The sequence below is a fragment of the Schistocerca cancellata genome, chromosome 5 (assembly GCF_023864275.1).
Source record: "Schistocerca cancellata isolate TAMUIC-IGC-003103 chromosome 5, iqSchCanc2.1, whole genome shotgun sequence".
NCBI lineage: Eukaryota > Metazoa > Arthropoda > Insecta > Orthoptera > Acrididae > Schistocerca > Schistocerca cancellata.
The window spans coordinates 678,022,273-678,036,777 of NC_064630.1; the positions used below are offsets into that span (position 1 = coordinate 678,022,273).

The window sequence follows — 14,505 nt, forward strand, 5'->3', positions numbered from 1 at the left end:
TAGAAATTCTGATGAACTGCTGTAGCTGCGTGAAGGAAATTAAGTTTCATCTTGATGTCAGAACTGGTAACGGTTAATTTTCTCCAGTAATACAGGACTTTGCAGGGCAGTTGATAGCGGGGCAGCCCCGGGCATGTGCAACATATACTGTATACGAAAGGCATTCAATAAATAATCCAATGTACTTTTTCTCCGCCAATTTCGATTGAAAAACTAATGACTTTGTTGTGGGGCATTGTGGAAATTTGCCGTTTCAGCCCCTACAGTTTCACAAGGTTCCGATACGTGGATTCGTTATAAGTAGCCGACAAAATATCTTCCGCAACGGAGGTGTATTCCAAAGAGAGAGCTTTATTTGGACAAAACCGGAGCATTGCAGATATTCATAGCACAGAATGTGTACGAAGATTAAGCAGTGAACAAAAGCACGTTGAGCGGTAGGACGAGCCGTCCCTCATCATCGCAACAAGGTCGCGCAAACTTGTTCCACTTCGCGCCTGCCGGCTGGCCGCGCACGGCTGTGACACCTGCAGTGCTGGAACGTGTGGACACTCTCATTCGAGGTGATGGACGGATCACAATTAAACCTAAGGATTCACGCAAGTCCGCATACGAGACCGGAGATCACTAAACTTCATTAGACTGCTCTTCCGAGTTCATCCAACAGCACGTATCTCGCACCTCCCGGCTTCCATCTGTTTGTCCCAATGAATGATGCATTCCACGGGAAGCAGTACGCGAATGATGAGAAGGTTGCTGATGTCGCAAGACGTTGGCTCTGACGTTGACCAGTAGTGAAATTCCGAATAAAACCAACTGTTTTCATAAAAAAAGTGTGCTGCATTTCGTACTGAACGCCTCTCTTAGTTAAATCGTTGGGCTTTTCTCCTCAATCACCTTTTGTGAGTAGCAATGGAAATGGTGGACATGATAGAGCTGCGAGAAGCACCCTTCCCCACTAACTACAACCTGCCTTGCTGAGTGTAGCTGCGTGCTGGAGTAGTGTTCTAGTTTACCGTGTCTGTTCGACGAGAGTCTGCATCGTAGTGTGTGTGTGTTTTGTTCCGACAGTGCGGGTGACCAACGTCCGACTTGAGCCACCAGAGGAGCCGCTGTCGGCCGGTCGCGCGCACAGCATAGAGTGCCGAGCCGAGGGGTCCAGGCCGTCTGCTCTCATCACCTGGTGGCTGGGGGATCGACCCTTGCCCGACACTCTCTCCTTCCAGCAGGTACGGGCCACATTCCAGCGTGTCAGTGTAGATAGTCTGACTATAATTACTTATTACTTACAATTTGATATCTCCATTGAAAGCCCTCAACGGCCCTCAGCAGTGCCGTTGCTAGTGCGCCAAAAGGAAGCGTCAGTTCACTGGCAGTTTCTCCATACTCTGTTTACAGTAAGTTCAATCCTAAAGTAAATCAACACCCGCCCAGCAAACTAAGGGAACGGTCGTCGTGGGCAGTGAACAAACGCCTACGCCTGTTGGAAATCGGCTTCTTATTCTAGTGTGAATGACACAATAAGACACGCTGTTTTTGCCTCTCCAATTTTACCATAACCAGTTTTCTTCTGGCAAATAGCAAAACTCATCTATTACTTTTAGTGCCAAATCAAATGGCTCGAAGCACTATGGGAATTAACATCTGAGGTCATCAGTCCCCTAGAACTTAGAACTACTTAAACCTAACTAATATAAGGTCACCATACACGGCCATTCCTGAGGCAGGATTTGAACCTGCGACCGTAGCGGTCGCGCGATTCCAGACTGAAGCGCCTAGAACCGCTCGGACACTGCAGCCGGCCTTTCAGTGCCATTTTCTAATCTAATCCCATCAGCATTGCCTGTTTTAATTCGACTTCATTCCATTACCCTTGGTTTACTTTGTTGATGCTGGTTTTATAATCTCAAGACTGGCGATTCTATCTCACTACCCTTCCAAGTATCGGTAGAATATCACTGGCAAACCCTAAACATTTTAATTCTTCTGCCCCGATCATTCATTTCCCTTTCAAACTGCTCCATGGTTTCCTTTACAGCCTGTTGAATGTACAGACTGAACAGTGGATGAGCTGCACCGTTGGCACATTCTCTTCTCATTCTCAACTACCGCTTCCCGTTCACTGATAACTGCAGACTTATTCCTCCTTTTTGTTTTGAGTCGTAAGTCTGACTGGTTTGATGCGGCTTGCCACGAATTTCTCTCTTGTGTTAATCCCTTCACCTCAGAGTAGCACTTGCAATCTTCGTACTAAATTATCTGCTGGATGTATTCCAAACTCTGTCTTCCTCTACAGTTTTTACCCTCTACAGCTCCCTCTAGTACTATGGAAGTCAGTCACTCGCTGATGTCTTAACAGATGGCCTATCATCCTGTCTCTTTTCCTTGTTAGTGTTTTCCACATATTCCTTTCCTCTCCGGTTTTGCGTGGCACCTCCTCGTTCCTTACCTTATCAATCCATCAAATTTTCAACCTTTGTCTGTTGCACCACATCTCAAATGCTTCGATTCTCTTCTGTTCCGGCCATCCCACAGTCCATTTTTCACTACCTTGCAATGCTGCACTCGTAACGCATATCATTGGAAATATCTTCCTCAAATTAAGGCTTATGTTTGATACCAGCAGACTTCTCTTGGCCAGGGATGCCCATTTTCCCCTTGCTAGTATGCTTTTGATGTCCTCCTTGTTCCGTCCGTCATTGGTTACTAAGCTGTCTAGGTAGAAGAATCCCTTAACTCCATCTGCTTCGTGACCGTCAGTCCTGACGTTAAGTTACTCGTTGTTCTCATTTCTGCTACTTGTCATTACTTTTTCTTTCTTCGATTTACTGTCAATCGATATTCTGTTTTCATTAGACTATCCATGCCATTCAGCAGATCATGTAATTCTTCTTCACACTCACACAGGATAGCAGTGTCATCAGTGAATCGCATCAGTGATGTCCCTTCTCCTTGAATTTTATTTCCATCAATGCTTCTTCGATGTATAGATTGAACAGTAGGCATGAAAGACTACATCCCTGTCTTACACCGTTTTCCATGCAAGCGGTTCGTTCTTGGTGGTCCGCTCTTACTATTCCTTCTAGGTTTTTGTACATTTTGTGTATTACCCGTCTCTTCCTATAGCTGAAGCCTATTTCTCACGGAATTGCGAACATCTTGCACCATTTTACATTGTCGAACGCATTATCTAGGTCGAGAAATCTTATAAACCTTTCTTTACATTTTGTTATCCTTGCTTCCATTACCAACACCAACGTTAGAATTGCCTCTCAGGTGCCTTTACCTTTCCTAAAGCCAAACTGATCGTCATCTAACATCCTCAATTTTCTTTTCATTTTTTGTGTATATTATTCTTGCCGGCAACTTGGATGCATGAGCTGTTAAGCTGATTGTGTGTTAATTCTCGCACTTGTCAGCTCATGCGTTCTTCGGAATTGTGTGGATGATATTTTTCCGAAAGTCAGACGGTATACTGCCAGACTCATACATGCTACACACTAACGTGAATAGGCTATTTGTTGCCACTTCCCCTAACGATTTTATAAATTCTAATGGAATGTTATCGATCCCTTCTGCGTTATTTGATCTTAAGTCCACCAAAGCTCTCTTAAATTCTGATTCTAATACTGGATCCCCTATCTCTTCTAAATCGACTCCTTTTCCTCCTTCTATCACATCAGACAAATCTTCACCCTCATAGAGGCCTTCAATGAACTCTTTCCACCTATCCGCTCTCTCCACTGCATTTAGCAATGGAATTCCGGTTGCACTCTTAATGTTACCACCCTTCCTTTACTGAACGTTGTTTTGACTTTCGTATAAGCTGACTCAGACGTTCTGACTGTTATTTCTTTTTCGATTTCTTCATTTTTCATACAGCCTTTTCTTCTTACCTTCCCTGCACTTCATATTTATTTCATTCCTCAACGACTTCTCTCTGTATTCCTGAATTTGTCTGAACATGTTAGTACTTTCTTCTTTCATCGATCAGCTGAAATATTTCTTCTATTATCCGTGGTTTCTTCGCATTTACCTTGTTTGTAGCAATGTTTTCCCTTTCAGCTTCTGTGATGGCCCTTTTTAGAGACGTCCATTTCTCTTTAACTGTTCTGCCTAGTGGACTATTCTTTATTGCTGTGTCTACAGCCTTAGAGAATTTCAAGAGTATCTGGTCTTTCATTAGTACTTCCGTATTCCACTTCTTTGCGTATTGATTCTTCCTGACTAATGTCTTGAACTTCAGCCTACTCTTCATCACTACTATATTGTGATCTGAGTCTATATCTGCTCCTGGGTACACGTTACATTCGAATATCTGAATTCCGAATCTCTGTCTGACCATGATATAATCTAATTGAAATCTTTCTGTCTCACCCGGCCTTTTCCAAGTATACCTCCTCCTCCGGTGATTCTTGAATAGAGTATTCGCTATTACTAGCTGAAATTTATTACAGGAGTCAATTGGTCTTTGTCATCTCTCATTCTTTGTCCCAAGCCCATGTTCTCCTGTAACCTTTTCTTCTACGCCTTCCCCTACAACTGTTTTCCGGTCCCCCATGACTATTTTCAACTCCTTTCGCGTATTGTATTGCCCATTCAATATCGTCATATACTTTCTCCATCTCTTCGTCTTCAGCTTGCGACGTCGGCATGTATATCCAAACTATTGTTGTCGCTGTTGGTTTACTTTATATTCTGATAAGAATAAACCATCACAGAACTGTTGACAGTAACGCACTCTCTGACCTATCATCCTATTCATAATTAATCCTTCTCCCGTTATACCATTTTCTGCTGCTGTTGATATTACCCTATACTCATCTGCAAGGAATCCTTGTTTTCTTTCAGTTTCACTATCTGACCCCTACTGTATCAAGATTGATCCTTTGCAGTTCCCTTTTCAGATTTCTAGCTACCCCATCACTCTGAAACTTCTGAGATACGCCCCGACTATTAGAACGTCATCCTTTCGTTGGTTATTCAATCTTTTTCTCGTGGTAACCTCCTCCTTGATAATACCCTTACGGAGATCCGAATGGGGGAGTATTCTGGAATCTTTTGCCAATGGAGACACCATCATGACACTATTTTCAATCACAGACCACATGCCCTGTGGATTCACGTTATATGTCTTTAATGCCGTGGTTTCCATTGCCTTCTGCATCCTCATGCCGTTGATCACTGCTGAGTCTTCTGCCGTTAGGGGAAGTTTCCCACCCCAAGGGCAAGAGAGTGCCCCAAACCTGACAAGGCCGTTGGCAGAATGAGTGTGACTTCTTAATGTCCGATGTCTTCGGCCGCCAGTGCTGATTACTAATCAAAATTTAAGCGGTGGGGGGTATCGAACGCGGAACCGACGATGTTTTTATTATGAATGAAAGATGCTACCTCTACACCAAGGCTCACAGCTTATCTCATTTACTAATTGTGAATAACCTTTGGCTTCCTGTATTTTATCCTTACTACCACAAAAATTTCAGACAATCCAATAAATATTGTAAAACGTTTTCTCTAAATCTCCAACGGCTACAAACGTAAATTTGCCTGTCGTCAACCTATCTTCTATGATAAGTAGCATGGTCATTATTGCCTCATGTGTTCTCACATCTCTCCGGGACCCAAAGTGATGTTCCTTGAGGTCGGCTTCAAGCAATTATTCCGCGCTCCTTTAGTAAGAATGGTGAATGGCTCTGAGCACTATGGGACTTAACAGCTGTGATCATCAGTCCCCTAGAACTTAGAACTACTTAAACCTAACTAACCTAAGGACATCACACACATCCATGCCAGATGCAGGATTCGAACCTGCGACCGTAGCAGTCGCACGGTCCCGGACTGCGCGCCTAGAACAGCGAGACCACCGCGGCCGGCTTTAGTAAGACATCTAACCTATCCGTGATCATGTTCTACGTGTCGGAACCTCGCCATACACGGCCAATGCTCTTACCTATAGAAGAATGCCGGCACGTCTCCTGAGCCGTCAGCACAGGTTCCATTTTGCCAACCTTCTCTTACTTTCAAAACTACAAGGAAGCTCTCCTGTAAATCTTTCTGGACTTGCGCTCCTAGAAGGAATTATATTGCCGAGAAATGGGTTAAGATCGCTACAGATCCTACAATTTGTCAGAAACGATGGAAAGGACGCGACATGAGGGCGATTGTGACACGCATCAGAAAAATATCTTTTTTATAAAAGATTATCCATCTTATAAATTTTGGTAATAGCTGTTAACAAATATCTCTTTTCTACAAACACATTTCTTGCTATTGACGGTCTGAATTTTATACCCACTCTACTCGGCCGTCGTCATTATGTTGCTGCCCATTTCATATACTGCTTTTAATTCATCTTTTCCTAATCTTATTCCGACAGCATCACCTTATTTAATTCGACTACATTTCGTTACACTTGTTTCAGCTTTGTTAATATTCAGTTTAGAATCTCTTCTCAAGACACTCTCCATTGACTTCAACTCATTTCCCAGATATTCTGCCGACTCTGACATAATTTCCGTGCCCACGGCGAACATCCAAGTTCTTATTTCTTCACCCTGAACCATAATTTGTTCTCCAAAATACTTAATAGCACGGGAATGGGCTACAAGGTTGCCTCACTTCCTACTTGACTACCGCTTCCCTTTCGTGCCTTTCGGCTTTTAAAACTGCGGTATGCTTTACGGAAGAGCTATAGACCCATTCGCTCCATTAATTTTATCCCGGATACCTTCAGAATTCCGAAGACGATTTTTTAGTCAACACTGTTACAAGCTTCTGCTGGTTTCCTCCACGTGTACAAACTTCTTTCATGATTCGTATGTGAGATGTTTGTAAGGATTAAATTGGGATATGTGTAAGACACTACCAGGCTTTTTCTCCATTGATTTCCTTCGCCGAGACAATTTCTCCTACTGTTTCCTCTTCTCTTGCTTGTCCTAATATTAAATGTCGTTCCTCCATTACAATTAAATTTGCGTCTATCTTAACGATCTGAATATAATGACTTCATTTCGTCGTACATAATTTGAGACTTCTCATACCTGCGAAGCTAGTAGGAATACAAACGTGTTATATTATGGTGGATGTTGACTTTGTGTCTACCGTCGCTGTGGTATTGAGTTCGTTACGCTATCCATAGTAGCCTTATGGCACTGAAAAGTTAGAGGAGCCGTTTGTTAGCAGTGATTGTTATTTATTGGAAGATTTTGATGATGATGATGATGATGATGATGAAGGTAATGATGGTGGCGAGAAACAACCATTTTCTGCGATAATAATAACAAGAAAGATGTTCGAAACAAAACTAAAGGAGACCTTTGACTAACAACTTTAACATGTGGCACAACATATAAATAGTTGAATCAATGGAATTCAGGTGCACATCATCCGATGTAACTTCTGAAGAGAGAACATTTGACCAAATTCTGTCGCTACGGTACTGTAAATTCATACATACCTTTAGTTATCCGTACAATAGGTGCCAGCCTAACCTCTACAAAGTGTGCTGTCCGAATACAGCAACTATAAAGTTTTCAACCGGAGACGCAGGGTAATCGATTGTCTTCAAAATAATTATTTATCCGGCACAGTCACATTGAATTCAGTACAAATACCGCAAACTGCAACCACGCAGGTTTTCAAAATTAGTTTATTCCATTAACTTGTTTTCGAAACTTTTCAGGGTTATCTTCAGACGGACCGGATTTCCATCTGTGATTTCCATATCGTGACGGGTACAGCCTTGCGACAGCATGGGTGCCTTTGTAATTGATATCCACGTGGCAGTTTCCATTGTGATTGACAACTAGCCACAGATCACTCACTTTTCATTGGAAGACAAATACACACCCACTGCCGAGATAGATTTACAGTTTCAATGGAAATGGTCGGTTTCGGCGGTGTTGGCAATCCTCAGCACTGTCAATGTGGTTTCCGCAGAAATGAGACTAAACCAGGACATGTGTTTTAAGATTTGAGGACAACTGATGGCGGTCGAACCTGAGTGTTTCATGTTATTACGATTGTATCGAACAATACATTACATTTGTAAGTTCGCAGGGTGAAAATTATTTGTTCACAGGACTGATATTGTCAGCAGTGTCAGCTGACTTTGATAGAAACCGCTAGAATTTGGAAGAAACGTCTGATTGTAATAGGACTCTGTGAAAGTACTCTCTGGCAGTACTGCTTTCGACGGTTCTAACGGCAGTGGGACGCTTTCCTCAGCAGACGCGCACTTCAGCTATCTGCAGGTTGCCCGCTCGCTGTCTTCCTTCCCTTTATCCCTTAGCGCAGACACACGAACAAAGCCCGTATTTCGACAGAAAAGCACGCGGCCCACTTCTCAACTAAAAGCTTCCTTTTGAGGCAGAGCCAGAAGAGGCGCACAGAAGGCGATCAGACAGCGCCGTAGCAGCTGCACACGGAGTGACCGTGTCCCTTCCTCACTTTGCGTTTTCAACTTCTCTTGCCGATGCTACAAAAGTTTCAATTCTACGTCCCTTATTAAAAAGTGTATTACTGCCAACGGATTCATTAAATAATAACAAGGATCTTCAAGACGCAATACTAAACGAGTTCTTTCCCCGTAATAGCTCGTCCTTCAGTCTCTCTGGACACTGGTTGCTACTACGGCACTTGATAAAGTTTTCCGCCGGTGGGTAACACTCTATTAGAATTAATATTCCAATTACAAAGTATTCCATGAATACACTATTACGCAACTCGACGTAAATTTGCAAATACTATGTGATTAACTCTTGTAAAAACTTGGTAATGAATATCTGCAACAAGTTTATAGGCAGCCGTAACAGAGGTTGCGAACACTTGTTACCTGTTATCTCTAACGGACAGTGCAATGTGAGACAGTACATAACATTGAGACTTTTTTTGAGTCCTGGAAATTTCTCTGGTCGTTACAAGGACTACCTGTGAAAATTACGTGCTGTCCTCTTTGATTTATGTTAGCTGAGCAAACAAAAAAATGTGCTTTACATGTAACTGATGAAAGCCACTTTCTCAGCAAGCTCTAATGAAATGACCTCTGACTAAATTTATGAGGCGAACAGTTACCATTTGCAAGCCCGAAAATTAAGGGGCTACAAAGATGTAGCTCTTAGCGTAACGGTGGTCGCCCTCTAGACTCATCTGCTTAATACACATTTTTGTGTACTCTGAAACGGCCCTGAACTTTACCCAAGCGCAAAACCGCTAATTTCTTAGCAACAAAACGAGACTGTATCTGAAAATTAGGTGCGTGTGCTGGCTGCACTGCTACGTTTACACTGTCCAGGCACGTTAATGCCACCACCTGTCAAAGCCTGCATGGTCACCGGATCGCTGCGAGATGTGCTCGAAGAGAGTCAATGAGGCTCTGGAAGGTAATGAAGGGGATAATGAGCCGGTGCTGTGGACTGCAGCCCTCGGTTTCTGGGTTGAAGATCCACGGTGCGTACAGTCCGATCGAGCTGGTCCCACAGATTGATTGCCCATTAGGTTTACATCCAGAATGTTTGGTGGACAGAGGAGTACGGTCAACTTACCCTGAACAAAGTGAAGAGACTGCACAGAAATACACACTAAAAAAAATTTTAAAAATGGCTCCACGATGCAATTATGCTAATGGAACAGTAATCGGTAGATGTGATGTACATATCCAGACAAAAAAATTTATTACAATTTCAGGAAAAGTGGATGATTTACTCAGGAGACAGATTGTTTCGAACTAAGTCCCTGTGAAGGCAGTTATTCGGCTTTCCATTGATTGACAGATTCCGGGATGTTCTCCTGAGGAATTTGGTGCCAAATTCGTCAAAATCTCGAGCTGCTTGGAAGGTCGTGCCAATAACGTTCCAAACGTTCTTATTTGGAGGGAGATCTGGCGACCTTGTTGTTTAAGAGAGGGTTTGACAAGTGCTAGACTCTCACTGTGTGCTGGTGGACATTATCTTGCTGAAATGAAATCCCAGGTGGCTTGCCATGAAGAGCAATAAAACGGGGCAGAGAATGTAGTCGAAGTACCACTGTTCTTTAATGGTGCCGCATATGAAAGCCAAAGAGGTCCTGCTGTCAAATGAAATGGCACCCTCAGACCAATCATTCCTGGATGACGGGCTCTATGGGGGGCGACAGTCACGTTGGACTCACACCACCGTCTGGGGCATCTCCAGTCACGTATTTGGCCTGGAATGCAGTTGACTGGAGAAGAATTGTCTTCAGTGGAAAGTCCCACTACGAACTAAGCCCCGATGACCAGCGAAGACGTTTCTGGAGACTCCCGGATGATGATGGTTGGTTGGGTTGTTGTGGGGAGGACACCAGACAGCTAGGTCATCAGTCTCATCGGATTAGGGAAGGACGAGGAAGGAAGTCGGCCGTGCCCTTTCAGAGGAACCATCCAGGCATTTGCCTTGAGGGATTTAGGGAAATCACGGATGATGGTGGGACACTAGACTGTCTCTCACCATACGGCCAGACAACGAGAAGTGGCGGTCTGAGATGCCATTTCATTTCATAGCAGCACCACTGTGGTTATCCGCAGCACCCTTACAGCACAGCTATATGTCGGCGATATTCTACGTTCTGTTTTGTCGCCTTCATGTCAAGCCGTCCTGGGATTACATATCCGCCTGCATACAGCGAGAGTTTCTGCTACTTGTCTCCGTTCTTTCCAAACCCTACCTTGGCCAACCATGTTGCCCGATCTCTCCCCAACTAAGAACGTTTGGAACATCATGGGTAGGACTCTCCAGTCAGTCCGGGAGTTCGACGATCTAGTGTGCCAATTGGACAGAATTTGTCACGACGTCCCTGAGGAGGACTTCCAACAACTCTGTCAACTCAATCAGTTCGAAGCCAAAAAACTGCTTGAATAAGGAACAGAGGTGACCAACGCATTATTGACTTGCTTAGTTTGTAAAGCTCAGTATCTTGAGTAAATCATACAATTTTTCTGAAGCTGTACTCATTTGTTTGTCTGGGCATGCACATCACATCTACCGATTTCCGTTTTTTTCTTTTTTTTGTCATCGAGTGTATTATTGTACAGTCTCTTCTCCTAACGGTTTCTCAAAGATACTGGGGTGCTGCTGTGTGTACCATTCGTTACTAATCAAAAAATAAAGAAGAATAAAGTTATTTCCATTCCATTGGTCAGTCTTCACTGGAAGTTACCAACTGGTTATTCGTTACTTGTAATCAATATGATGATCACGTGTAAAACTGAAATGATTTTAAAGTAGCTCTTTTTGTGGTGTCGCCGCCTGACACCACACTTGCTAGGTGGTAGCTTTAAATCGGCCGCGGTCCATTAGTACATGTCGGACCCGCGTGTCGCCACTGTCAGTAATTGCAGACCGAGCGCCACCACACGGCAGGTCTAGAGAGACGTACTAGGACTCGCCCAGTTGTACGACGACTTTGCTAGCGACTACACTGACGAAGCTTTTCTCTCATTTGCCGAGAGACAGTTAGAATAGCCTTCAGCTAAGTCCATGGCTACGACCTAGCAAGGCGCCATTAACAATTTCTGGAGAGAGTCTCACTTGTATCATCAAGAATGATGTACCACAATGATGGATTAAAGTTAAGTATTACAGAAGCTACGTACTTTTCTTTATAGCATTCATTACGTATCCTGTTTCATACCTCACGCCCATCTGCGTGAATTTAACGCGTGCATTTCGGCTACTTCCGAGTGGCGTGGCTGTCTTGTTACGCCACAACACTTTTCTCAAAGTGAGTGTTGCTCAAACATAATATTAGAAATCTGACTGGTGAGTGTAATTCTTCTTAAGCCTATTTAACATCAAAAACCACACGCGTGAAATTGTTAAGGCCAAAAGAAACCAAAGTTGCTCCTATATGACAAATTCGAACGAATACGGAAGCACAAATCTGACAACAATCTGACAATATCTGTTTCTATTAATATGAAATAATTCATCTACATACGATCATGAACAAGTTAATGAGCACCGGAAAAGTGAATGCATCTTCACGAACGTGGCGCTTTACGGGAACGAAACCTGGCTGCTCATTCACCTTTCCGTTCCCATTTGAATCTGTTCTAACTACTCGAGTCACCTGCAAAAACTGCTTTATTGGTACCGTCGACTCCCAGTTGAAATAAAGATTAGTGCCACGCGTGCGTTTTGGTACTGGGATGTGTAAAGAAGACTTCAGTTCTGTCATCCAAAAAGACGCACCACAATGTCCTGGAGTCAGTTTCAGATCTCAGCAGTTAAATGAAAAACCAAAGCATACAGCCATTTAAAAAATCTAAACAGGGATAAGCTTCGCGACTGAATGACCAACAGTGTTGTTAAGAAGCGATTTAGCTGATATCGACAGACTTTACGTAATGCAATATACACAGTAGTTCATCTAGGGCTGGTAGAGAATGTAATTTTGTAAAAAAAATTTTGACTGATTGATAACAATAGCGAACAGTGAAGACAAACGTTGACAACAAAATCTTAACACCACCAGGACTCGTGGTGTTGAATGAGCTCCCGTTCACCCAAAAATGGGAAAACCACCGAAATTCTCAACGCTTGATTTGTAGTTTTTAAACAAAACTACGCTTGTTTAGGAAGAGCATCCATTCTACATAAAAAATAATTTCGCACAAGTTACAAGCACGCTTTCCGACTCTACATACAAACGTGACCCTGATGGCCGTGCGTTTGTAAGGTCTCAGTGGCAGGAAGTGAGAAGCAGTAAGCTGTGGTCATTGAAAACCATAGTGCAGTGGTCGTCAAATTGCGGCTGACGGGCTGCATGTGGCTCGAAACAAGTGTTAGTGTTGGCCACATTTCTCAGCCGTATTTTATAGTAATATGTTTCTAGTAACTAACAGTGGGATCCAAAAACGTCAAGTGATATTGAGAGCTTCTTAAAAGAGTTTTTTTGTTGCTTAGAAACATACAAAAATACTTAGATACACAGAAATATTTTAAGATGTGCTTAATTTAATTTGACGGTGAATTCGGTCGTCAGCTAGGTAAAGGTTGCCACTTACGTCAGGGGCAGAGTGGTATGTGGCGCGACCACTGCGGGGTTAACAGTAGTGAGACGGGTAATATTTTACTGTTCGGCTTACAGTGCTGACAATCACCCAGCGTGGACAACTGGTATCGATCATCTACTATTGTATAAATGGTCAAACGGAAGTAACATGTATTCGCGACGTGCAGTACAGAGAAGGCAATCTTCAAATGTGGTACATGTTTGGAACAAGTAATATGACATTAAGTTAAGGCTGTTGTTATAAAGTGCAACAGTGAAAGGAGAATATCAAAAATATTTTGTAAATATTTGTAGTCGTGTCTCATATTGGAATTACTGTTATTAATTAAAACAACGCTCTATTATATGTATTGTAACTTACCACTGAATAGTAAGATCGGTCTGTGAAGGTGAGGTAACGTGCCCAGGACGGGTAAAGTGGCCGTTGCACATTTTTTTCTTTTTTTTGCCCTGAACAGTGCTGCTGCCTGCCGAGAACTGGTTACACTAGTTCGGATATACACTGCCAGTGTTGTCAGTGAGAGTGATAGAGGAAGCTTCTTCAGTTACTTCTTAGAAAAAAACGTTTTTGTTTATGGGTCGGTTGATATAAATCATCTATATTATTCTCTTTGAGTCACTTGTATGGAGAGTAGTAAGTTTACAATATCTATGTCTAAACATTGCGTTTCCGTGGCTTTTGGTCTACAAATGTAGGTCCTTGTACTTTACTTCAGTCTCATCGTTTCTTCTGTGCATCACTGTTGCCAACATGGCGTGCGGTGGGAAAAGTGGCCACACTACTCGTTGGGAAAATAAATATTTTAATGCGGTCAGAACTGTTTTAAATCCATTTTGAAAGTAATTCCAGTAAGAGTTACTTACTTCCAAAAAACACACATAATATAACAGATAAAACTGACTTTCAAACCCACATACTTACAAAACTATCTTCTATCCCTTTGTGACAAATTTGAAATTGAATTAATTAAATTATATGACTTAAAATCATCACTGTTCTGCCTTATTTGGCCTGATGCAAAAGTCCGATTGAAATCGGTTTGCTGGAGCCTCGTAGTATTATCTCAGATACTAGGAACAAGCGATGTGGCGCAGTGGTTAGCACAATGGACTCCTATTCGTGAGGACGACGTTTCAAACCCGCTTCCGGCCATCCAGGTTTACGTTTTCCGTGATTTCCCCAGATGGCTCCAGGCAAATGCCTGGATGGTTGCTTTGAAAGCGCACGGCCGATTTCCGTCCCCATACTTGATAAAATTCCAGCTTGCGCTCCATCTCTAATGACCTCGGCGTCTGCAGGACGTTAAACCCAATATTTATTCTTTCCTTCAGGTACTAGGGTGTAAAGATGCTTAGAAAACGTGCCCGGAAATCAGAAACACAAACATGAGATCTGTTGCGATGGCATGGGACCACAGAACCCGCTTAGGTACGAAAAATTGATCATCGGTAAGCCTTCAGAAAAATGCCCGTAAT

General features: G+C 42.9%; 1 protein-coding gene across 1 annotated transcript in view; it reads left to right on the plus strand.

The window, feature by feature from the left end:
• LOC126188759 (synaptogenesis protein syg-2-like) overlaps positions 1-7,324 on the plus strand; it is an 87,750-nt gene extending 80,426 nt beyond the window's left edge. The window contains exons 6-7 of the mRNA XM_049930369.1: positions 1,072-1,229; positions 7,160-7,324. Coding sequence (XP_049786326.1) covers positions 1,072-1,229; positions 7,160-7,324 — 323 coding nt within the window. The remainder of the gene's footprint in view (positions 1-1,071; positions 1,230-7,159) is intronic.
• The last annotated feature ends 7,181 nt before the right edge of the window (positions 7,325-14,505 follow it).